Source organism: Moschus berezovskii, chromosome 6, assembly GCF_049115385.1.
Source record: "Moschus berezovskii isolate FMDL1 chromosome 6, NW_MosBer_1.0, whole genome shotgun sequence".
Classification (NCBI taxonomy): domain Eukaryota; kingdom Metazoa; phylum Chordata; class Mammalia; order Artiodactyla; family Moschidae; genus Moschus; species Moschus berezovskii.
This window is the reverse complement of record NC_142465.1, coordinates 114,538,700-114,563,377: the sequence shown is the minus strand read 5'-3', so window position 1 is coordinate 114,563,377 and position 24,678 is coordinate 114,538,700. Positions and strand designations below refer to the sequence as shown.

At 49.7% G+C, this 24,678-nt stretch overlaps 1 protein-coding gene and 5 non-coding genes across 6 annotated transcripts; all 6 read left to right on the top strand.

Moving 5' to 3' along the window:
• The first annotated feature begins 5,665 nt into the window (after positions 1-5,665).
• Positions 5,666-12,027, top strand: RPL3 (ribosomal protein L3). Its single transcript, XM_055395951.1, has 10 exons — positions 5,666-5,818; positions 6,776-6,968; positions 7,717-7,885; positions 8,441-8,576; positions 9,512-9,698; positions 10,194-10,354; positions 10,829-10,930; positions 11,305-11,400; positions 11,620-11,739; positions 11,932-12,027. Exons 1-10 carry the CDS (start codon positions 5,666-5,668, stop codon positions 11,974-11,976), a joined length of 1,362 nt encoding a protein of 453 aa, XP_055251926.1. The 3' UTR covers positions 11,977-12,027.
• Positions 6,281-6,344, top strand: LOC129537309 (small nucleolar RNA SNORD43). Its single transcript, XR_008681977.1, has one exon. It is a non-coding gene; the product is annotated as a small nucleolar RNA SNORD43 (small nucleolar RNA).
• LOC129537332 (small nucleolar RNA U82P) lies at positions 8,385-8,440 on the top strand. The gene has a single exon (XR_008681996.1). It is a non-coding gene; the product is annotated as a small nucleolar RNA U82P (small nucleolar RNA).
• On the top strand, positions 9,758-9,851 carry LOC129537328 (small nucleolar RNA U83B). Its single transcript, XR_008681994.2, has one exon. It is a non-coding gene; the product is annotated as a small nucleolar RNA U83B (small nucleolar RNA).
• Positions 11,091-11,184, top strand: LOC129537326 (small nucleolar RNA U83B). Its single transcript, XR_008681993.1, has one exon. It is a non-coding gene; the product is annotated as a small nucleolar RNA U83B (small nucleolar RNA).
• A 2,619-nt stretch (positions 12,028-14,646) lies between the features above and the next one.
• LOC129537320 (small nucleolar RNA SNORA2/SNORA34 family) lies at positions 14,647-14,782 on the top strand. Its single transcript, XR_008681987.2, has one exon. It is a non-coding gene; the product is annotated as a small nucleolar RNA SNORA2/SNORA34 family (small nucleolar RNA).
• Positions 14,783-24,678: the final 9,896 nt, after the last annotated feature.

The following is a 24,678-nucleotide window of genomic DNA, read 5'->3' as shown; positions in this document are numbered from 1 at the left end:
GCTCTGGAGCCACGTGCCACAACTAGAAAGTTCCTGTTGCAATGAAAGATCTCATGTGCCATAACTAAGACTCAAAAGTGAAGTGAAGTTGCTCAGTCGTGTCTGATTCTTTGCAACCCCACGGACTGTAGCCTACGAGGCTCCTCTGTCCATGGAATTTTCCAGGCAAGAGTACTGGAGTGGGTTGCCATTTCCTTCTCCAACTAATACCCAAGGCAGCCAAATAAATAAATATGTAAAAGAAAAAAAAGATTAAAGGGATCAGAGAAGCTCATCAGAGACCCTACACACACCCTTAATCTTATCAACAACCTCACCATGATCTGTTGCCATAAAACTCCTCACCAAATTCCCAAGCCCTTTGCCTGGCAAAGCAACAAAATTTTCTTTCCTAGTTCAGCCAGAATCCTGTACGTGATTCGATTCTGCACTAGTATATACAGAGAGGCTGAGCTTTTGGCATCAATCCCTCTGGCTTCATCTTATTTCTCTTCTCTCACATCCTTAGGTTCTTCTTGTTGATTCGCATACATCTCTGTGTAGCCTTAGTTTTGTTCTTGGAAGAAGAGATGATACAGTTAACCCCATAAATAATTCCAAACCTATATATAGAAGTTAATCTATCCTTTGTAAAAGGAACACTGTGCTGTGCTTAGTCGCTCAGACTCTTTACAACCCCATGGCCTGTAGCCTGCCAGACTCCTCTGTCCTTGGGGATTTTCCAGGCAAAAATACTAGAGTGGGTTGCTATGCCCTCCTCCAGGGGATCTTCCCAACTCAGGGATTAAACCCAGGTCTCCCGCAATGCAGGCAGATTCTGAGCCACCGGGGAAGTCCAAGAATACTGGAGTGGGTAGCCTATCCCTCCTCCAGGGGATCTTCCTGACCCAGGGTCTCTGGCATTGCAGGTGGATTCTTTACCAGCTTAGCTACTAGGGAAGCCGCAAAAATAACACTATCTATCCAATATTCCAAAATGGTTATCTTAACTCCTGCTATCTCTGCTGGCTATCCCAGGCCCCTCACAGTGACTCATATAAATAGTCTCCAGATCCTATGGATCCTAAAGATCTCCTGATTCTGATCATTCATGTCAACCCTCAGGGTCCTTTTCGTGGTCACCCACCTGATGGCTTGCAAGGAATAGTGAAAGCCCTTCTACTTTATCCCCATCTTTCAGTTCAGTTCAGTTGCTCAGTCATGTCCAACTCTTTGTGACCCCATGGACTGTAGCACACCAGGCCTCCCTGTCCATAACCAGCTCCTGGAGCTTACTCAAACTCATATTCATCGAGTCAGTGATGTCATCCAACCATCTCACCCACTGTCGTCCCCTTCTCCTCCCATGCTCAATCTTTTCCAGCATCAGGGTCTTTTCCAATGAGTCAGTTCTTTGCATCAGGTGGCCAAAGTATTGGAGTTTCAGCTTCAGAATCAGTCCTTCCAATGAATATTCAGGACTGATTTCCTTTAGGATTGACTAGTTGGATCTCCTTGCAGTCCAAGAGACTCTCAAAAGTCTTCTCCAACACCACAGTTCAAAAGTATCAATTCTTCAGCGCTCAGCCTTCTTTATAGTTCAACTCTCACATCCGTACATGACTACTGGAAAAACCATAGCTTTGACTAGACGGACCTTTGTTGGCAAAGTAATGTCTCTGCTTTTTAATGTGCTATCTAGGTTGGTCATAGTTTTTCTTCCAAGGATCAAGCATCTTATTTCATGGCTGCAACCACCATCTGCAGTGATTTTGGAGCCCAAGAAAATAAAGTCTTTCACTGTTTGCACTGTTTCCCCATCTATTTGCCATGAAGTGATGGGACCGGATGCCATGACCTTTGTTTTCTAGTTTTAAGCCAGCTTTTTCACTCTCCTCTTTCACTTTCATCAAGAGGCTCTTTAGTTCTTCTTCACTTTCTGCCATAAGGGTGGTGTCATCTGCATATCTGAGGTTACTGATATTTCTCCCGGCAATCTTGATTCCAGCTTGTGGTTCCCCCAGCCCGGAATTTCGAATGATGTACTCTGCATATAAGTTAAATAAGCAGGGTGACAATATACAGCCTTGACGTACTCCTCTCCTGATCTGGAACCAGTCTGTTGTTCCATGTACACTTCTAACTTTTGCTTCTTGACTTGCATATAGATTTCTCAGGAGGCAGGTCAGGTTGTCTGGTATTCTCATCTCTTGAAGAATTCTCCACGGTTTGTTGTGATCCACACAGTCAAAGGTTTTGGCATAGTCAATAAAGCAGAAGTAGGTATTTTTCTGGAACTCTCTTGATTTTTCAATGATCCAATGGATGTTGGCAATTTGATCCCCCTCTTTAGTTGACCCTTTGTCATTCTTAGACACAGTAGGCTCAGTACAAATTCGCTAAATGAATGAATGAATCCTTCATTTGACAGATGGGAAAGCTGAGGCCCAAGGCAATATCTCTAGAGGAAAACAATAGAATGGGAAAGACTAGAGATCTCTTCAAGAAAATTGGGGATACTGAAGGAATATTTCATGCAAAGATGAGCACAATAAAGGACAGAAATGCCAAGGACCTAAGAGAAGCAGAAGAAATTAAGAAGAGGTGGCAGGAATATACAGACGAACTATACAAAATAGTTCTTAATGACTCTGGTAACCATGACGGTGTGCTCACTCATCTAGAGCCAGACATCCTGGGGTGTGAAGTCAAGTGTGCCTTAGGAAGCATTACTACGAACAAAGCTACTGGAGGTGATGGAATTCAAGCAGAGCTATTCAAAATTCTAAAAGACGATGCTGTTAAGTGCTGTACTCAATATGCCAGCAAATCTAGAAAACTCAGCAGAGGCCACAGAACTGGAAAAGATGATGCTGTTAAAGTGCTGCACTCAATATGTCAGTAAATTTTGAAAACTCAGCAGAGACCACAGAACTGGAAAAGGTCAGTTTTCATTCCAATCCCAAAGAAAGGCAATGCCAAAGAATGTTCAAGTTCAGTTCAGTACAATTGTGCTCACTTCACACGCTAGCGAGGTCAGGCTCAAAATCCTTCAAGCTAAGCTTCAACAGTACATGAACCAAGAACTTTCAGATATACAAGCTGGATTTAGAAAAGGCAGAGGAACCAGAGATGAAATTGCCAACATCTGTTGGATCATAAAAAAAGCAAGAGAGTTCCAGAAAAACATCTGCTTCTGCTTCAGTGACTATGCTGAAGTCTTTGACTGTGTACATCACAACAAACCGTGAAAAATTCCTAGAAGATGGAAATACCAGACCCCCTTACTTGTCTCTCCTGAGAAACCTGTATGCAGGTGAAGAAGCAACAGAACTGGACATCAAACAACAGACTGGTTCAAAATTGGGAAAGGAGTACGACAAGACTGTATATTGTCACAGTGTAAATTTAACTTATATGCAGAGTACATCATGCGAAAGGCCAGGCTGGAATTGGGCCAATGCCCCACTTTTTCGTCTTTGATGGTCGGCCTGGAACTGTCATGGTGCCGGCGAGTGCATCACGTAGCTTGCTGATGTGTTCCAGTGAGCATATACTGAGGCTCAAGGTCTAGTGGAAGTGGACTAGTCTGTTATCTTGGACCTCTTTGGTTCTAATCAGTACGTGGTGTCCTCGGGATTTGTCATTCTTTCAAAGGTTGTGCCCTGCCCCCTTACCTCTGTTTCATTCCCACAGCCTGGTGCAGCATCTGACATGGAGCAAGACTTCAGGAAGAATTTATTGATCGAATGAGTGATTCAGGACCTCAGACCTCCTTTTCCAGTGAAGAGGCGACTGAACCCTGAGTCTGAAACCATGAAAACCAGCTCTATCCTTTCTTAATTGCATGACTTTTGCCAAATTATTCCTTTTTGGCCTGAACTTAGTTTTCTCTGTAAAAGGGCACAGTGTGGGCCATAATTCCTTGTCTGCCATTCTAAAATGAAAAGTTTTGATTTATAATGTTAAGTTTCTGGTGTAAACGAAAGTGATTTGGTTATACATTCTTTTTCATATTCTTTTCCATTATGGTTTATTATAGGGTATTGTGGCATACAGTAGGACCTTGTTTCTCTATTTTATATATAGCAATTTTTATCTAATCCCAATCTCCCAATTCATGCCTTCCCTAACCCTTTTCCTGTTTGGTAACCATACCTTTGTTTTCTACCTGAGTCTGCTTCTGTTTGGTAAATAAGTTCATTCATATTTTAGATTCCATATGAGTGCTGTCACAGTATTTGTCTTTTTCTGTCTTCACTGAGTATGATACTCTCTAGGTCCATCCACATTGCTGTAAATTAAATTATGAAAAAACTTTACGTCATTTGGTGGCAAAAATGAAACTAATCTGAATTTTTTAGGCAGCTAAGTTAGTCGTGAACTGTGGGGCTATTTATTCCACTCCATGTGAATATTCATGTCTCTTTTCAGAATTAACATGTTTCATTAAAGAGCTTAGGGAGGATTACATAATATACAGTATGTGCACCATATTGCATATTATCTAAAACATGAAAAACACTGAATTTGGAAACAGATCTGGCCCAAAAGATTTCCAATAAGGGGCTGAGGACTCTCAACACTGCCACTGGGGGGATGGAGTGAAGGTTAAATGAGAACTTTTTTAAATAACGGTGTGAACAATGGCCAGGCCCAGAATCAAAGAACAGAACGGGTGGGATGGAGGTTTAAGGTGGAAAAGTGTGTGTGTGTGTTCACCCACAGAGAAGAGGCTGGAGCAGCTAGTTAGGGCCGATTCTTTGCTTGCAGGCTCAGGAGTTAAGCCTGAAACCAAAGGAAATAACTAGGAATGAAGGTGGGGGAGGGCACGGGAAGTAACCAGAAGATAATATGATTCTTAGATTTGGAGGGACGAGCCTGGCGGCAGGGAGAGCAACTAGGAGATTCCTAGGTGACTCCGAGCCCAGGCAGAGATCAGCGAGGGTCCTTCATGCCTCGGATCTGGGAGGCGGGGAGAGTCAGGCTTCGTGAGGACCGGCAGCTGGTGAGGTGGTTTCGCCGCCTCAGACCATCAGAATCAAGCGTCAGTCCTCGCAGCCCGATACTGGGAGGAATGGCCGAGATGGAGCTAGAGGGAGGGAAAACCCCAAATCAGCACGCATTTAAGGCAAGCTGGTGTCGGGAAGCGCCTTTGAGTTGGAAGCCAGGAAAACCAGAGGTTCAGTCTTTTCTAACTTTGAGCTGGTGGGGGCGGTGCAACTGATTCCACTTCAACATGCCTGAAAAATGGCAACATCGATGATCAAGTGTGGTGGACGGAAATGATACACCACGTGTGAAAACGCTTTGGAACTGAAGCCCCAATGTGTGTGTGTTTCAGTCGTGTCCGACTCTTTGCGACCCCATGGACTGTAGCCCGTCAGGCTGCTCTGTCCATGGGATACTCCAGGCACGACTACTGGAGTGGGTTGCCATTTCGGCCCCAATAGGGTTATTCAATTCCAGAGGTGACTGACCATTTTCTTTCACCGTAACAGCGCGTTTCAACGTTTCCTCAAAAGTTGGCTAGTGTCCAACGCCGTCGGGTGGTAGTATTTTGATTTTCTGCCGGCGCGTCCGAGAATTTTCACTAAGTGTAAACCCAGCCGCTCGCCGTAGGACCTCTAAATGCCGCCTACCAAACTGACGCCCTGGTCGGAGCGCAAGCAAGGCGAGAACGAGCATGCGCGGAAATGGAGTCCAGTGCCCGCCCCGCGACCCGACGTCTGCCGCGGGTGCGCGCTCGTACGCCGGAAGGGGCGGAGCCAGACTAGGGTTTATATATCTCGCGCGGCCAGCGGGCCGACCTCTACCGGCAGCTTCCGATAGAAGGATGGTATGTAGTGTCATGGCGGCTTCCTCTTTGTCGTGGTGGCATGGCTGAATCCGCGGCACATCCTCGCCATCTCGGCTCACCCGGCGCCGGGGTTCTGCTGTTGTAGCACGGGGCACTCAGCGGAACCCTCGGTCAGGTCTATTTCCTGAAAACATCCGGCACTTGAGGATGGTTTGGGGCCTGCCTCTCGGCTGGCGAGAGGCCTTGGCTTGTGGGGCCTGGGCCCTACGTTTTTCAAACCATGGACTATTCCTGGATTTCGATATCAGCTTTCGAGATACAAGTCGTGAGCCCTTTGGCAGGAGGACCTTGTGTGCGATTGTTTGGCAGTAGTGTTAAAAGGTGCAGAAATCCAGGCCGGCAGGCTGGAGATAGTATTAGGGGCAGGGGTTGTTGAGGCCTCATTCCGAAACGTCTGGATAGGTTGGTACAACTCCTTTGTCCTCTAGAGTTCTCAGAAACCAGAGATGATGAACTTAATGACGGGCGGACAGAGACACTGTGCTGATTGTCATGTTCTGATTTGGCTCTGTCGAGTTCTAGAGGCCTCCAAGGTTGAGAGCATGAGGAACCCTTCAGTACCATTGTCCACCACCCAGCCCTTTGACCAGGAGTCCCTGGGCAAAATGGCAATAATAATGATCAGAATCTTGAGTATTACAAGGCTTGTTAAGCGAGTCTTATTGCCACTTCCTGGTGTGTCTTTGTTTTCTTAAAGAAGAAAAGGGATGGTTCATTTTCTTTAAATTACAGGGTGAGGAGTTAAGGTAAACGTTCAAGTTTGGCTGAATAATGTCTTCTGGTTGTGTGATTCCAAAGAATAAAACTTAATTCTGCATGTAAACCTTTTACCTGGGTTACTGGCGTGGATTCATCATTGCTTGAAATCTTATTAAAACCTAGGTCTCTGGGAATGAAGCTACTCGGAAGGTGCTAATGTTCATCTATTTCTCTTAGTCTCACAGGAAGTTCTCTGCTCCCAGGCACGGGTCCCTGGGCTTCCTGCCTCGGAAGCGCAGCAGCCGGCACCGCGGGAAGGTGAAGAGCTTCCCCAAGGATGACTCTTCCAAGCCCGTGCACCTCACCGCCTTCCTCGGCTACAAGGCTGGCATGACCCACATTGTGAGGGAGGTCGATAGGCCAGGGTCCAGTAAGTACATGCTGCATCTTCCTAGCTGATGGGAGAGCTGGAGATGGTGGGAACTGACTAGGTGGGGCCAAGCAGTCAGAAGGGAGCAGGCTTTGGGGAGATCAGAACCTCTGGACTTCAGAATGGAAATATATTTTAGGATAAGTGCTCCAGGGTTCAGTTGACTAGCATCGTTTTAGGCAGAGGGGTATAATGAAGTCAAGGAGCATGGTGAGTAAATTTGTTAAGAGCCAAAGGATAGAAGGGTTCCCCCGCTGGCTCAGTGGTAAAAACCTGCCTGGCAAGCAGGAGAACCCTGGGTCGGGAAGATCCTTGGAAAAGGAAATGGCAGCACATTGCAGTATTTTTTCCCTGGGAAATCGAAGTAGAAAAGTCACTAAGTAGAACATGTAACACTGATTACTGAAGCAGATAGCGTTAGACAGTTAAAATGGTTTCCAGGCTCTGGTGTTACTACCTTACTATACTTAGTATTCTTGTATTCTGAAAGCAATGAGGAATTTGTCTCTAGAGATGGTTATAACAGACCAGAACTGGAGCCAGACTGTTACATGGCTGAGTAGGGACCAGATGGTTTTGATCAAGTTGAAAATATCTGCGTGCCTGCTGAGCAGTCTGCAGTGAGGACAGTCGTGAGAGGTGCAGACTGCTGCAGACTCCTGTACCGTGAAGCAGATTGCTGGCCTGGAAGGGCAAGTGTAGGGACTCACTAGTCCACTCAGTTTTTGACTATCTACTATATTTGCAGAGGTGAACAAGAAGGAAGTTGTGGAGGCTGTGACCATCGTGGAGACTCCACCCATGGTGATTGTGGGCATCGTGGGCTACGTGGAAACACCCCGAGGCCTCCGGACCTTTAAGACCATCTTTGCTGAGCATATCAGCGACGAGTGCAAAAGGCGCTTTTACAAGAACTGGTAAGGGAGCCGCAGCTGGGCTCACCCTGGGTTGGGCTCCGGGAAAGGGCAGTGTGCTGTGTAGGGCCTCAGCTCCAAAGCTGGTGGCAGGGCAGCTGCTCTGGTGTCAGGTTTAGTTGCCTCTGGGGCAGAGAACAGTTCTCAGGGACAATGGGAGCAGCGTCCCGGGACATTGCCTTTGGTGTTGACCTTGGGTGCTGCCTCAGTTCAGCCAATCCTCTTGGTAGCTGACAAGTTTTGGGGGTCTACTGAGAGCAGTGACTAACACCCCCAGCCCTCCCCAGGTGTATGATCTGGTTAATGGCTAACTTGGAGCAAGAATTTGTGTATCCGAATGTTGTCTTTCATTATTAACCTTGTGGACCTCTGCTCAGCTCCGCTCGGCTCTGCCCGATGAGCTCCATCCAGGCTCCGCTTGCCGGTGGAAAAGGCTCCTTAGAAGCCGGCAATGAGCCCCGTCCCCACACGGTGCCTGTGTGCCTCCCCCTCACCCATTGGAGGGGTGATGAAGGCTGGCACCTGGGCCCCCTCCCCAACTCTGCTCTGCTCCTGAAGGCATAAATCTAAGAAGAAGGCCTTCACCAAATACTGCAAGAAGTGGCAGGACGTAGATGGCAAGAAACAACTTGAGAGGGACTTCAGTAGCATGAAGAAGTACTGTCAGGTCATCCGTGTCATTGCCCACACCCAGGTAAGTGCTGGCCAGGGCCATGAGGAGGGTGACTACCCGCTGCTGCCCATGTGAGAGCGATGCCCTGCATGATCACCGGTGGCTCTGGGGGGACTCTGTTGTCATCTGAATTGATTCTGTGCTCAGACTGGGTTTGTGCAGACCTCATGATTTTAGGGATAGTAAGATTTTCAGGTCCTTAAATGTATTTTCCTGGTGGATCAGAGATTGTTGAAAGCAACAGTCCAGCCAAGACCCTGCCTTGAGACTTGGGTTCCTGGGGCCAGAACATAAGGACACAGGGTGGCTTGAGAAGGCATCTGCTGGCTCCACGCAGGGTTTTTTGTTGCCAGCAGAGGGCACTGTGTCCCCAGTGGTTCTTAATTAGATAAAACCATGTCCTGTTTTGTTTTGTTTTTTTTAAGGAAAACTGGTTTGAAGGAATTGGTGAGTCATAACTTATATAGTCTAGCACCTAAAACTGAAAATAGTGTCGAGAGGCTGACTTGAGTTTGTACTTCAGACTTGACTTGAGTTCAGTTAGCTTTAGCTTTTAGTTTTCTGGGTTAGACTGGGTATAATCTGGGTTGTTAACCTGTGTGTACCTGTCATTTTTAAGTGAAGAGTAGTCTTGTGTGATTAGTGGTGACCACATTACCACAGATTTGTGGTTGTGTCCACTGAAGGTAGCTCAGTAGCATAGCGCTGGCCAGCTTTAAAAAGCTTTGTTTAGGTTTTGTTCCTCATAGCTTGTATTTGCAGCACTATACTGCTCTTTTTAAAAGTGGCTTATTGACGGTTCACAGCATGCTAGATGGCTAGGGCAAACCAGAGGAGGTACCCCAAAGGCACTGGCCAAAAGGACCGATCAGGAACAGGGAGCCGGTTGGTGGGAGGTTCTTGGTGTTTTGCCCGGCTTGTAGTCCTCCCACACTGAATTACCTGTGCCTTTCTAGATGCGCCTGCTTCCTCTGCGCCAGAAGAAGGCCCACCTCATGGAGATCCAGGTGAATGGAGGCACTGTGGCTGAGAAACTGGACTGGGCCCGCGAGAGGCTTGAGCAGCAGGTCCCTGTGAGCCAAGTATTTGGCCAGGATGAGATGATTGATGTCATTGGGGTGACCAAGGGCAAAGGCTACAAAGGTGAGCTTTGCAGTGGTGTGAGTTGCTGTGGTTACCTTGGGAGAGAGATGTTGGGCCCCGCTGTTGAGTGATGAGGCCCTGGAATGAGCGCTGGGCACAGTGCCCGAGTCAGACTGCGGAAATATTCCTCGCTGCCTTCCTTCTGAGGATAGCTCTGGTCAGGTGGTTGGGTCAGTATGTGGGATTGGGGTGAATGGCTTTTGAACACGCTGCAAAACACTGGGCTCGGGGCTTCGTGAATCCTCCTGGGTCCACATGATATTCTGGTACAGGGGTGATTCTCTGAAGCTTGATGTTGTTGCTGAAATCAGGTTTATGTCTAAGCTGGTAATCACCCTGGATGGATGGAGGTATAATAAGGGAGAGGATTGTTGCAGTCAGGTGGTGGTGTATTTCTTTGGACAAAGTACCACAAACTGAAGTTGGGCATTCATAGCACAAAAGGGCCAGTGGCATGGTACCAGGCATCATGTTAACAGACTGTGTCTCTTCCAGGGGTCACCAGCCGTTGGCACACCAAGAAGCTGCCCCGTAAGACCCACCGAGGGCTGCGCAAGGTTGCCTGTATTGGGGCGTGGCATCCTGCCCGGGTGGCCTTCTCTGTGGCTCGGGCTGGGCAGAAGGGCTACCATCACCGCACTGAGATCAACAAGAAGGTGAGGTGCGCGCGGGCCCTGAGGGGACTTCAGCTCCATCACTGGGGCTCGTGGGCTTCCTCGTCAGTCCGTTTGGCGGCGCAGCACATGGACTTGGTTGCTCATGCCTGGTGGCACAGTTGTGACTCGTCAGTGTCTTAGTTTGTGAAGTGCCATCCTTGAAGGTAATTCTGCTCCGGTTGAGGATAGGAGTCTCGTTTATCCTCTTCTGTCCCATGGTGTTGGAGAGGCCCCATCCCTTATCTCCCTGGATGGCATTGTTCAGGCCCAGGTGGCTTTTCTTTGCTGTGAGCCTAGGATGCCCCATCATGAGGGTCAAGGTCATAACTGCTTTCCTAGAGTCCTTTGCAGGCTACCCCGCCCCCAAATTGGGGATTCATTTGTCCCTTGGTAGTCCTTGCCTCCAGTCAACTTGAGTCCCTGCCTGCCTTGTTTTCTTGTTAATCAAATATTTATGCTCATTTCTTCCTTCAGATCTACAAGATTGGTCAGGGTTACTTCATCAAGGACGGCAAACTGATCAAGAACAATGCCTCTACTGATTACGATCTGTCTGACAAGAGCATCAACCCTCTGGTGAGTAATGGGAGCTGTCCTTGCAAATCCTGTCTAGTCTGGTGGGGGATTTCCCGAGTCCCAGGCCTCCCCTATGGGGTCAGGATCAGTTTTTACCCACAGTTCACTGGTCCCCTCGGCAGCATCCAGCCATGGTGAGGACTGGTGTGGGGTGGGGCCAGCTGTTCAGTGATGAGACCCTGGAATGAGCGCTGGGCACAGCGCCCGAGTCAGACTGCGGAAGTATTCCATGCTGCCTTCCTTCTGAGAACAGCTCTAGTCAGGTGGCTGTCCTTGGCCTACCAGGACCTGGGAGTCAGGGCGTGAGTGTTATCAGACCTGGCTACAGCCTCATGCTTGATCTGCACTGACCCGATGACCTTGCTCCTTCCCAGGGTGGCTTTGTCCACTATGGTGAGGTGACCAATGACTTTGTGATGCTCAAAGGCTGTGTGGTGGGAACCAAGAAACGAGTGCTCACTCTGCGCAAGGTGAGGGGAATGCCGAGCTTTGTTAGGGGAATTGGTAGGGAGGAATTGCTACGCTTGACGTCTTGGGAGGAGAAAATTCCATCTGGCCTGGCCCAGATGTTTGTTGCTTGCCTATATCCTCATCCGTATCCTCACCTCATCCCTGTAAGGTGAAGGGCTGTGAACTAAGGTGATACAGGGAAAGGCTTGGCTCTCTAACCTTCACCTCTTGGCCCACAGTCCTTGCTGGTGCAGACCAAACGGCGGGCCCTGGAGAAGATCGACCTCAAATTTATTGACACCACCTCCAAATTTGGTCATGGTCGCTTCCAGACTGTGGAAGAGAAGAAAGCCTTCATGGTAAGTACTTGCTGCCCTCAGGCTGGGGTGGGGGTGGCTTTCAGCTGCTGTCACCTGTCAGCCTGCCCATGTGGTGCTGCATTTGTTCTTTTGTGCCAGGACTGGGGAGACCAGTCCAGTCTGACCCACTGGGGTTGGGAAAGTTGAGACTACTGCCTTCTGCCTCTAACCTTGCTGCTTTTCTCTCCACAGGGACCACTTAAGAAGGACCGAATTGCAAAGGAAGAAGGAGCCTAATAGAACAGATTGTACAGCTGGTAGAATCTCAATAAAATTATTTTTCAGTGACATCTGCCTCTGACTTTGCTCTCTCAGTTCTGGCTGCTCCCCTTGGGCCCTCATGCTCCCTGGGTCCCCCCAGCTCTTTGCCTTAACACAGTGGCCCCATGTCTGGTGAAGATGAAGCAAAAGTTGAGAGCCAGCCAGCCTGGGGAGTGAGCCTTGTGTGAAATGTTTGTCATCGGGCAGGGTGTCTGGGTCGCTTGTGTGGCAGTGCACAAGGCAATGAGGACCTGGAGTCCTTGTCACTCACTGGCAGGGCAGACCCTGGCTCTGCTGAGTGTCCAGCTACATGATTTAGTCACTGATCGCTGGAGGGGTTCCAATTAGGGCTTGCTGAGGTTCTTTTGTAACCATCAGCCAGGTTCTGGCTGTGGGAGAGGATGGATGTTAAGCAGAAGGATCTGCATGTCCCTTGGGCCTCAGAATATGAATTTGCTTTGTGGAAGGCCCTGGTGATTAAAATTAGATTGAGAATATGGGTTGGTGAGGGTTGAGTGCCTTGACCTGGCTCACCTGGCTTGTCATGTTGTTGAAACCTTGTTTGCATTCTGGTCTCTGGCCCCTGTGTTGTGCTGACTATTGTTGAGCATCTGGCATCTTGTAGGCCAGTCAGCAAGCTCCTGGTAGTTGGAAAGGGAAGCCTGGCATGCTGCAGTACATGGGTTTGCAAAGAGTCAGACATACATAACTGAACAACAGGCCGTTGAGCAGCTTGGTTCCTGGACCTCTGCGCCGGCTTCTGGGGTCTCGCCCACCCTTTGGTGCAGTGAATCCCAACATCTCCTTTCCAATCCCAGCTGCCCATGTCACCTGCCTATGTGGCATGTTTTGCCTTGGCCCCACCTAAGCAGGGCGGAGACCACAGCCCCGGCACTTCCGACATCCCTGCCCAGCATCTTGGCAGCCAGCTGGTTGCCCACCAATTATTAATCACCTGGGTTCTGGTATTTTCTATTTTGGAGTAGTCGTAATGGGAAGATTGACCGAGCGAGCATGTGTTCTCTGTTGAATGGACTGTATGTAGCATGCCAGGCTCCCCTGTGGCATTTTCTAGGCAAGAATCCGGGAGTGGGTTGCTGTTTCCTGCATGGAATCTCTGTTACCCAGGAATCTAACCCAAGGCACTGTGGATTCTGTGTCAAGATTACTGGAGGTGGCCTCTGCTTCTCAATAAACGTCCCCCACCCCCACCCCTGCCCCCTCCACACTTGGGTGGGTTCTGTGGTGGAGGAGGCTGAGCAAGAACCCTTAAGCCTGGGACCACCTCCCCACCATCTGTGTTTGCCCAGCTTTCCTGGAGTCCCTTCTGAACTGAGTGGGGCAGTGGGCCTCAAAGCCAGCCTCTGCTAGTTTGCTACCCTTGCTGCACCTGTCTTCCCAGGACCTGGGCCCTGACTGGCGGGAGCTGCACTCAAGGCTAGAGCCACCAGGGGGCGAGAATGGGCAGCACCCAGTTGGGACAGCCTTGTAGGAGGACTCTGGACTTTGCAGGGGGCTCAGTTCCCTCCCCAACCAGGGCCTGTTCAAATGCCCCATAGTCCCTGGAGTCAAGCCCACAGCCAGAAAGCGTCAGGACCTGCCCCAAGGCCACCAGGCAGCTCTGGCAGGACCAGAGCACGGGAGCTGGGTTCCTGGTCTTGTCACTGCAGAAGTTTCCCTCCAATCACGTCCTGGGGAAGGTGCTGAGATGGTTGAGGCCCCATCTCGTCCCCTCACCCACCCCAGTTGCCCTTGGCCTCTGAACCTGTGGGCCTCTGCAGACCTTATGTCAGCCCTGGAGCCTAGCTGCCCATCCAGCCCAGGTAGGAAGGGCTTTGCTGGTTTGAGATGTCCTGGCTAGGCCTCACTCCCTTTTAGGAATCTGCCCAGTTGTAGAGGATGACTGGGGATGTGGGGTCCAGAGAACAGGCTGCCGGCTTGCACACATGCATCTGACAGCAGAGACAGACCAGAGCCTCCTGGCCGCACACGTGCACAGAGAGACTTTTCAAGAGCAGGCTTGCTTGACTGAGCCCCTGTCTGCCGACCATCCCCATATCCCCATGTCCCCATGTCCCCATGCTCCTTGTTTCTGCCCTGCCCCTGGCCAGGGAGTGATCTTGGGCACCTCCCAGATGACAGATCTGAACCTCAACCTCAGCTGGTTGGAGACTGACACCTTGGCAATGGTGGCTGTGGGATCTAGTGCAGAAGATGGTTCCGGTGGGCTCACAGAGTGGCTGGAACTGTGGTCAGAATGAGAATTTGGGCTTCCCAGGGGCAGCAGTAAGCCCACCCATGTGTGTGGGATCAACTTCACCCTTAAGAAACCCTGAGTGCCCGCCAGGCTCACAGGTGCTGGGGAAGCCGTGCTGAACTCAGAGGCCCAGCTCTTGAGCTTATCCTCTAGTTGGGGAGGGCAGACAGTAAACACTGGCAAACAGGACAGTTTTAGAAGCGACGAGGGACTTCCCTGGTGGTCCAGGGGTTAAGACTCCAAGCTTCCACTGCAGCGGGGTACAGATTCTATCCCTGGTCAGGGAAATAAGATCCTACGTGTCTCGCAGCCTAAAAAAGTGAAAAAAAAAAAAATTAAGCGTTGGTCTGCTAAGATTTATTATTTAGATAATAGAAGCGATGGATGCTTCGGCCCTGAATCAAGGCCAGCAGTTTGCGGAAGTTTTAGTGTTAAGCAGGAGCCTAAAGAAATCTCTTTGTATGGTCTGTTGACCTTTTCAGAACTTTGAAAATGAAATAGTCAAATGATCCTTAAGAAACACCTGAGTCATTGGTGATAAATATGGGGTAATACTTATTCGTAGTTGATTAATGCATTTGTTAGTTGATTCCAGAATTTAGAGATCCCTGATATAACACGGGGCTTCCCAGGTAGCTTAGCGGTAAAGAATCTGCCTCCCAATGCAGGAGACGTGGGTTCAATCCGTGGGTTGGGAGTATCCCCTGGGGGAAGAAATGGCAACCCACTCCAGTATTCTTGCCTGGAAAATCCCACGGACAGAGGAGCCTGATGGGCTACAGTCCATGGGGTCGCAAAGAGGCAGACAGAACTGAGCATACACACATGATTTAACTTGTTCATTATAATTATGGTACTGTTAAATCCAATTATTACAAAAAGAATTGCTGTGGATCTAAAAACAGTAGGATGATTCTGAACTGTGCGTGCTATGTAGCTGCAGTCCATGGGATTCTCCAGGCAAGAATACTGGAGTGGATTGCCATTTCCTCCTCCAGGAGTTCTTTCCAACCCAGGGATCGAATCTGTGTCTCTTGTTTCTCCTGTGTTGGCAGGCAGGTTCTTCACCATTGGCACCACCTGGGAAGCCCCGCTAAACTGTGAGCTTCCTTTGAATATTATCATTTTGTATGGTCGGGGCCCTGACTGGTATATTTTACTCTTCATTCAAATTGGAAGCTTATATTTACTATTGGGTTGTAAAACTTTTTGAGTTGATTCTTGGATTATGAGGGGCTTCCCAAGTGGTGCTAGTGGTAAAGAACCTGCCTGCCAATGCCAGAGACTTAAAAGATACGGGTTCAGTCCCTGGGTGGGGAAGATCCCCTGGAGGAGGGCACGGCAACCCATTCCAGTATTTTTGCCTGGAGAATCCCATGGACAGAGGAGTCTGATGAGCTACCGTCCATAGGGTCGCAAAGAGTTGGACACGACTGAAGCGACTTAAACACACACACGTACACACTCACATTGGATAGCGAAGGGCTCTATACTATAGACATTGATTGAGAACGTTACTTTTTGGCTGTGCCGTGCAACTTGTGGGATCTTAGTTCTCTGACCAGGGATTGAACACGGGCCTCAGCCGTGAAAACGTGGAGTCCTAACCTTTGGACTGCCAGGGAATTCCCCTAAATGCACTTTTAAAAGAAGAAGCGGGAGGGGGTTTCAGGATGGGGGACATCTGTACACCCATGGCTGATTCATGTCAATGTATGGCAAAAACCACTACCATATTATAAAGTAATTAGCCTCCAATTAAATTATTTAAAAAAGAAGAAGCGCTAAATGCTGTGAAGAGATAAAACAGAGATGGAGAGAGATGGGGCAGGGGAGGCCCATCTGAAGCCTGAGGGTGTGTCGGATCCAACCTGGTGGAGCTCTAAGGGCTGAACATGCCCCGCTCGAAGAGACCAGTGGGCACAAAGGCCCTGAGGTGGGAACGAGGCTTTGGGGCCCAGATCTGCGCTCCCAAAGGAAGCAACTCTCCAGGGGAAAGTCTGAGCGAGTGGGCATACAGCAGGTGTTCAGTAAACGTCCCCGCGTCTCTGGGACTCATCAGCGCTTGGGTTCGTCTGGGCGTCCCACATGGGGTCCCCAGGCATTTCTGTGGGCCCGCAGTGGGCGGGACAGCGCTCTGGGCCTGCTGAGATCCGTGTCTGTGCGTGTCACGGAGAGCGGTCTCCGAGTGCCCGGGGGTCTGTGTTTCCTGTCACCAGAACCCCATACAGGCCTCTCCGGAATCCTGCGGTGACAAAACAAGGAGCCTCATTCCATTCCTCCCGAAAAAAAGAATAAAGAAAATACTTGCTGGAAATTTCTGAGCAAGTGAGAACACGGAGATGGCAGAAGCCACCATTGCCTTAAAAGGCAGAGCCAGCGACTTTGTGGAGCTCACCTGGAGACGGGCTTGCGGGTGGAGGTGCTCTTCCCCAATCCTCGTTCCTTAGTCCTCATCCCCCATCACCCCCAGCCCTGCCCCTGCCCCCCGGGGGCCTGGCCTTGGCTTCCAGCGACCTCACCCTTCTCCCATAGGCTCTCGGCACGCAGCGGCTCGTCTGAAGCTTCTGTGGGTCCCCCGCCCTCCTTACGACATTCTGCTGCTAGGCTGGCACTCAGGGCCTGCTGGCCCCTCCAGCTTCCTATGCCTCCCAGGATCCGGACTCCTGGCTGCTCCCAGGAACCCCAAGAGCTCTCCCTGTCCTTCCAGCAGAGGCTCCAAAGCCTGAGCTGGACCCCTGCGAGGAGAGGAGAGGGGGTTGCCTCCAACTCTGTAGGAGGCAAGAAAGCAACATCTCTGAGCCCAGGAATGAGGGAGGTGGCATCCAGGACACTTCCAGGCCCTATTAACACATTGTTGTTCAGTCGCTAAGTTGTGTCTGACTCTTCTGTGACCCCATGAACTCTTGCCGGCCAGGCTCCTCTATCCATGGCATTTCCCAGGCAAGAATACTGGAGTGGGTTGCCATTTCCTTCTCCAGGGATCTTCCCTACCCAGGGATTGAACTCGCATCTCCTACACTGGAAGCCCCTATTAACATCAGAACTATTAAATGTTGAATGACTGCCCTTGGCACCCACCAGCCCTCTGGACCCCCAATGATGCCCAAGACCCAATGTCACCAGCTCCTTGCCCTTGATAACCAGCACTCACGTTGACTTTGAAGGCCTCCAGAGGGTGGTGCCTGGGTTAGCAGGGGGTAGTAATTGTGAATAATTTATATCTATTAGGCACTGTCCTATGTACTTCATATATATAAACTCAATGCTCAGGCAAAAGAGAAAAGGAAAGATACATCCATCTGAATGCAGAGTTCCAAAGGAGAGATAAGAAAGCCTTCCTAAGTGATCAATGCAAAGAAACAGAGGAAAACAATAGAAATGGGAAAGACTAGAGATCTCTTCAAGAAAAATTAGAGATACCAAGGGAACATTTCATGCAAATATGGGCACAATAAAGGACAGAAATGGTGACCTAACAGAAGCAGAAGATATCAAGAAGAGGTGGCAAGAATATACAGAAGAACTATACAGAAAATATCTTCGTGACCCAGATAACCACGATGGTGTGATCACTCACCTAGAGCCAGACATCCTGGAGTGTGAAGTAAAGTGGGCCTTAGGAAGCATCACTATAAACAAAGCTAAAGGAGGTGATGGAATTCCAGCTGGGCTATTTCAAATCCTAAAAGATGCTGTGAAAGTGCTGCACTCAATATGCCAGCAAATTTGGGAAACTCAGCAGTGGCTGCAAGCCTGGAAAAGGTCAGTTTTCTCTCAAATTCCAAAGAAAGGCAATGCCAAAGAATGTTCAAATTACCGCACAATTGCACTCATCTCACATGCTAGCAAAGTAATGCTCAAAATTCTCCAAGTTAGGCTTCAAAAGTACGTGAACTGAGAACTTCCAGATGTTCAAGCTGGATTTAGAAAAGGCAGAGGAACCAGAGATCAAATTGCCAACATCTATTGGATCAAAGAAAAAGCAAGAGGATTCCAGAAAAACATCTACTTTTGCTTCACTACACTAAAGCCTTTGACGGTGTGGATCACAGTAAACTATGGAAAATTCTTAAAGAGATGGGAATATCAGACCACCTTACCTGTCTCCTGAGAAATCTGTATGCAGGTCAAGAAGCAACAGTTAGAACTGGACATGGAACAACGAACTGGTTCCAAATTGGGAAAGGATTATGTCAAGGCTGTATATTTTCAGCCTGCTTATTTAACTTATATGAAGAATACACCATGTGAAATGCCGGACTGGATGAAGCACAAGCTGGAATCAAGATTGCTGGGAGAAATATCAGTAACCTCAGATACGCAGATGACACCACCCTTATGGCAGAAAATGAAGAGGAACTAAAGAGCCTCTTGATGAAAGTAAAAGAGAAGAGTGAAAAAGCTGGCTTAAAACTCAAAATTCAAAAAACAAAGATTCTGGCATCCAATCCCATCATTTAATGGTAAATAGATGGGGAAATAATGGAAACAGTGACAGAGTTTGTATTTTTGGGCTCCAGAATCACTGCAGATGGTGACTACAGCCATGAAATTAAAAGATGCTTACTACTTGGAAGAAAAGTTACGACCAACCTAGACAGCATATTAAAAACCAGAGATGTTAGTTTATGGACAAAGGTCCATCTAGTCAAAGCTATGTTTTTTCCAGTAGTCATGTATGGATGTGAGAGTTGGACTATAAAGAAGGCTGAGCGCCGAAGAATTGATGCTAATGAAGTGTGGGGTTGGAGAAGATTCTTGAGAGTCCCTTGGACAGCAAGGAGGTCACACCAGTCAATCCTAAAGGAAATCAGTCTTGAATGTTCATTGGAGGGACTGATGCTGAAGTTGAAGCTCCATTACTTTGGTCACCTGGTTCAAAGAACTGACTCCTTAGAAAAGACCTTGATGCTGGAAAAGATTGAAGGTGGGAGAAGGGGACGACAGAGGATGAGATGATTGGATGGCATCACTGACTTGATGGACATGAATTTGAGCAAGTTCCGGGAGTTGGTGGTGGACAGAGAAGCCTGGTGTGCTGCAGCCCATGGGGCTGCAAAAAGTTAGACATGACTGAACGACTTAACTAAACTGAACAATACTCAGGATCACTCCTTGAGGCAGCTCCTATTATTACCGCACTTTATAAATAAGAAACCGAGGCTCAGAGAGAGTGTGCAACTTGCCTGAGGGCACACAGTGGATGACTGGTGGGGTGGGATGTGAACCCGAGCATCTCTTCATCCTGACCCTATGGTATTAGGACCTGCAAAGCATATTTTGGCTCAAAGGAGAAGGAGTTGGTGCTTATTTGGTTTTTGTTTGTTTGTTTTGGCATTGCCATGCAGCATGCAAGGTCTCAATTCCCTGACCAGGGATAGAACCCCTGCCCCCTGCAGTGGGAGGTGTGCAGTCCTAACCCCTGGATTGCCAGAAAAGTGCTCAAGGAGGCTTATTTGTTGAGTCCCTACTGTGTGCAAACCTTATGTTAGACCCTTTCAAAGCTACTTTATTTAATCCTTGCAACCATTATTCCCATTTCACAGATGGGAAAAATGGAGGCCCAGAGATATTCAGAGACTCTTCTCAGGTCAGAGAGTTAGAATGTTCTCCTTCAGGCATCTTAGATGCTGTCTCCCTGGGTGATCATGAAAGTTCTCTGAGCGGTGTGTCAAGGTTCCTGGAGTCACTCCTGTTTTCACAGTGAGGACGTTGAGACCTGGGAGACTAAGTCAGAGCCCCTCACTCAGACTGGACTCTCAGCAGTGCTGACACAGAGAGCCAAGTCTGGGCGCCAGGAGGTTGGTGCTAACCACTGCACTGCACTGCCCTCATCAACTGGGGGCCTGGAGGCTCCCAGCGAGGAGCGAGAGAGGATGCCACATCCCAGCAGCCGCCGCACCACCAACCACCCCTCGTAGTCACATGACTCTGGCCTCTGCTTGCTTGAGAGGTGTCAGGGTGGGGGGCACCAGGGGGTGCCGCCCTCAGGGCAGCCAGCACACTGGCAGGGGTGCCAGGTACCACAGTTGGCCCCCTCCTCTTGCCTGAGCCCCACAGCTGGCCTCCGGGTCACCGGGCTTCATGTGACTATGGAGAAGTGACCTCTTCCCGCCGCTCCCCGCCCCAGCCCCTTGCAGCCAGGCAGAGGAAAAGGGCTGTGAGAGAAGGCGCTAAAGATAGCTGGCTGGCCAACTTCCCCATCTCCCTGGGCACCACCTCGCCCCTGCCACGGGATCCTCCAAGCAGGCCCCATTCCACAGCAGATGCTCCCCAGAGCCTGGTCATCCAGCCTGGGGCACCACACAGGGACCCAGGCCGTGGTCCTGATGTGAAGGCTCCCCAGTGTTCAGGCACTAGGCCAGGCAGGGATGTGACTTGTCCGTTCTCGAAGTCCCTGCCCCACTGTCCCCCAAGCTGACAGGAGGGGAGCATTTTTATCACCCCCATTTTCTATGTGGGGAGCCTGAGCAGAAGGGGGCAGCAGCTCCCTGGAACACAGCAGCCCATTCACACCCCAGTGCCCATGAGCACGCCTCAACCCTGATACAGTCACCTGGTTCCATCCTACCGTGAACACACCAGCTCGGCGACAAAAAGGCCCATGGAGACAGCATGCCCTCTTGCTTCCTCAGGGCCAGCTGCTCACCTGAGCACTCCAAGACGTGTTCCATCAAAGGCAGGGCCCTCCCCCGCTCAAGAGCATTCCTTGACTCTCCGTGACACATTTCTTTGTGCATACAGCAAAAACATGTATTAAGCACATCCTGTGCATCCGGCTGAGAGCCAAAGAATTGATGCTTTTGAATTGTGGTGCTGGAGAAGACTCTTGAGAGCCCCTTGGACTGCAAGGAGATCAAACCTGTCCATCCTAAAGGAAATCAGTCCTGAATATTCATTGGAAGGGTGGATGCTGAAGCTCCAATACTTTGGCCACCTGAGGCAAAGAGCTGATTCACTGGAAGAGACCCTGATGCTGAGGAAGATTGAGGGCAGGAGGAGAAGGGGACAACAGAGGATGAGATGGTTGGATGGCATCACTGGCTCCATAGACATGAGTTTGAGCAAGCTCTGGGAGATGGTGAAGGACAGGGAAGCCTGGAGTTTTGCAGTCCATGGGGTCACAAAGAGTTGGACACAACAGCGACAGAACAACAACAGCAATGCCTCAGGCACCTTGGTGTGGCATTCAAAATGCATCACCAATGAGCCCCAGTCAACCTACCAGCTCATCACAGGCTGGTGTGCCCTGGTCATGTGGGACCACCAGAGTCATCCTGCCCAGGCCTTCTGGCTGTGCTGTGATGACCTCATGAGGTGAGTCAGGCTGGATCCCAGCTAGCCCCCGGAGATCGCAGTGAGGATTCAGCAGGTCTTGTGTGGGACATGCCCTGACCTTAAGTCTTCACTCAATGGCCAGTCCACACTCCCTATCAGTAAATACTGAATGTGTGGACAGAGCCCCAAGGAGGCAGTATTTTACTTCTGTTCCACAGATGACCAAACCATTTGCCACGAGAATTCAGTATCTGGGTCTCAGTTTCCCCATCTGAAAGAATGGGGGCTCAGGGAAGCCTGGGTTGGATTTCTCAGGACCCTTTCAGCTCCAAGGCTGAGACAGTGAAAGCCAAAGGCCAGCACAGAGCAAGGAAAGAGAGCGTGAGAAAAAGGGAGGGAAAGAGAGATTCCATGGGCAGCAATAGTCAGGGAAGGCTTCCTGAAAGAGGGAGGCTTGAGTTGAACTCTGAAAGCTGAGCAACACCTAGCCCAGGGCTAACCTGAATAGCAATGCATGGTTCTGGAAGGGTGGAAAAGCACAGTGCAAAGGAATGAGTTTGTAACAGGGATTTCAGGCACAGCAGGAAGCAAGTCGAGAGAGATTGGGGGTGGCTGGTGGGGGTCTCCCGTGAGACTGTCGTTGCACCTCATCTCAGGGAGCCCACCTCTGCGGACCAGGCTGGAGGGGGTGGGGGTGGGGCCTCGTGGCCTTGTGTATCTGGAGCTTGCTGCACATTGGCTCTCTCATATTTTATTTTTTATTTTTGGTGGTGCACAGGCTTCTCTAGGGCTTTAGTTGCCCTGCAGCATGTGGGATCTTAGTTCCCCAACCAGGGATCAAACCTGTGTCCCCTGCATTGGAAGGCAGATTCCTAACCACGGGGTCACCAAGGAAGTCCCCTCTCTCTCTTTTTAAAAAAATATTTATTTATTTTTTTGTTGGCTGCACCGGGTTTTAGTTGTGGTACGGGATCTGCACCGTTGTGTGCGGACTTCTCTCTACGTGTGGCATGTGGGCTCAGTAATTGCGGGCACGGGCTTAGTTACCCTGTGGCATGTGGGATTTTTAGCTCCACCACCAGGATCGAACCCTAGTCCCCTGCCTTGGAAGGTGGATTCTTAACCACTGGACCCCCAGGGAATTCCTTGCATTGGCTCAGTCACTCGTCACATCCAGAGGGGCAGCCGGCACAGAGAGGACAGCCAGTTCACAGACTAGGAATCCGGGCTTGACCACTGGGGTTCCTCTGGTCCCTTTGATCTAGAGGAGGGAAGGGAGTGGAAGTTTTTCATAGAAGCAGGAGGCCCACCCCTCAGAGCTTCTGCTAGGCTGTTGCCCCTGCCAGAATGCTTTCCCTCTGATGCTCTCTCTGTTTCTCCTGCACCGTCCGCACCAGCATTATCACTCCTTTGTTTCTGCTGCTTTTTGCTCCATGTCTGTCTTCCCAGCCACACAGCACCTCCCCAGGTCAGAGGCCAGGTCTGTTCTGCTCACTTTGCACCCTCTGTACACAGCGCAGAGCCGAACACATAGCAGGTGTTCAACAGATATTTCTTGAAAGACCAACTGACCAAAGGCATGAATAAACAAACTTAAGAATGAACGAAATGGTTGGTCCAAGGTCATCCAGGTAGTCAGGGAAGTGGGGCCCCAGGGGAACCCAGGCCTCCTGCCTGTTGCCTTCTGTCTGGTTTTCCTGCTTCTGTCTGGATGTCCTTGCGGAGGGTCCACCTAGCAGCCGGAGTGACCCTGTTAGAACTCAAGTCAGGTTGCCTCCCTCCATATGGAGCTTCAGTTTTACAAGATGAAAAATGAGATGGGTGGTGGCTGCCAACTGGGTGAATGTATATCAGTATTTATTTATTTATGTCTTCAGCCGCACTGGGTTTTAGTTGCGGCACGTGGGATCTAGTTCCCTGACCAGGGATCGAACCCTGGCCCCCTTCATTGGAAGCGTGGAGTCTTAGCCGCTGGACCACCAGGGGAGCCCCGTGAATATATTTCATACCACTGAACTGTGCATGTAAACATGGCTAAGGTGGTGTATTTCATCTTACTTGTATTTTAACACACACGCATGCACACACATGGCATCGTTCCTCTGCTCAGAGCCCTGCATGGTTCCCATCAATGCCCAGTCACCAGAGGAAAAGCCTGGGCCACCCTAGACACCCTACCACCCCGACCTCACCTCTCTCACTCTCCCCGAACTCATGCTCATCCACGGCCACACTGACCTCTCTGTTCCTCTAACATGGCAGGCTCACTCCTGCCCCAGGACCTTTCTACTGGCTCTTTCCTCTTCCTAGAAGGCCTCTCCCTACAAGTCTGCAGTGTGTTAGTTGCTCAGTTGTGTGCAACTCTTTGCGACCCCATGGTCTGTCCTTGGAATTCTCCAGGCAAGAATACTGGAGTGGGTTGCCATTCCCCCATCCAGGGGATCTTCTTGACCCAGGGAGAGATGCTGCTTTCTCACCGCAGACATCACCCTATTTACAGCTGCTGGAACCTGCTTCCCCAGTACTCCTGACCTGGTCCCCCCTCCACACCTTTCTCTCTTCTGCAGCCTGTCCCCTGATACTGAAACCAGAGGGAAAGGAGCAGGGCACAACCTTTAAAAGAATGACATAGCCTGAGGACACAACATAAACAGATTTGAACCAAATATGTTCGAGATGGCAGATGAGCCAACTTCCGCTAGACCTTGAGCCTCAGAACACGCTCATTATAACACATCAGCAGGCTAAATACACACCCACAGGCACCATGACAGTCCCAAGGCCGACCATAAAGGTCAAAAAGTAAGCGCGACCCAATTCCTGGAAATTCCCCACCCCTTTCCCCAAATAGCTGGAATACTCCTCCCACTCATTAGCCCGTGAAATTACCCTCCCCTATAAAAACTGACAACCCCCATGCCCTGGTGGTGCTCAGATAAATCCGCTTCTTACCTATCACTTTGTCTCTTATTGAATTCTTTCTGTGACGAGACATCAAGAACCTGAGCTTCATGAAGTCCTGACTCCAAGAATGTGGTTTCAGTGAAAAGATTGCGGGTTCAGGTCACAAACTAAGTTCCACGGTTCCTCTACCAGCTGTAGAATGGACTTATTCATGTTTCCTGTTTGTCGTCCCCTCT

Bases quoted from the DNA above. Each gene is read 5' to 3' on its own strand.
- RPL3 (XM_055395951.1), top strand. From the start codon at position 5,666: ATGCGCGGAAATGGAGTCCAGTGCCCGCCCCGCGACCCGACGTCTGCC. The intron at 7,886-8,440 runs GTAAGGGAGCCG...CTGCTCCTGAAG, and splicing joins AGGCGCTTTTACAAGAACTG to GCATAAATCTAAGAAGAAGG. The intron at 8,577-9,511 runs GTAAGTGCTGGC...GTGCCTTTCTAG, and splicing joins GTGTCATTGCCCACACCCAG to ATGCGCCTGCTTCCTCTGCG.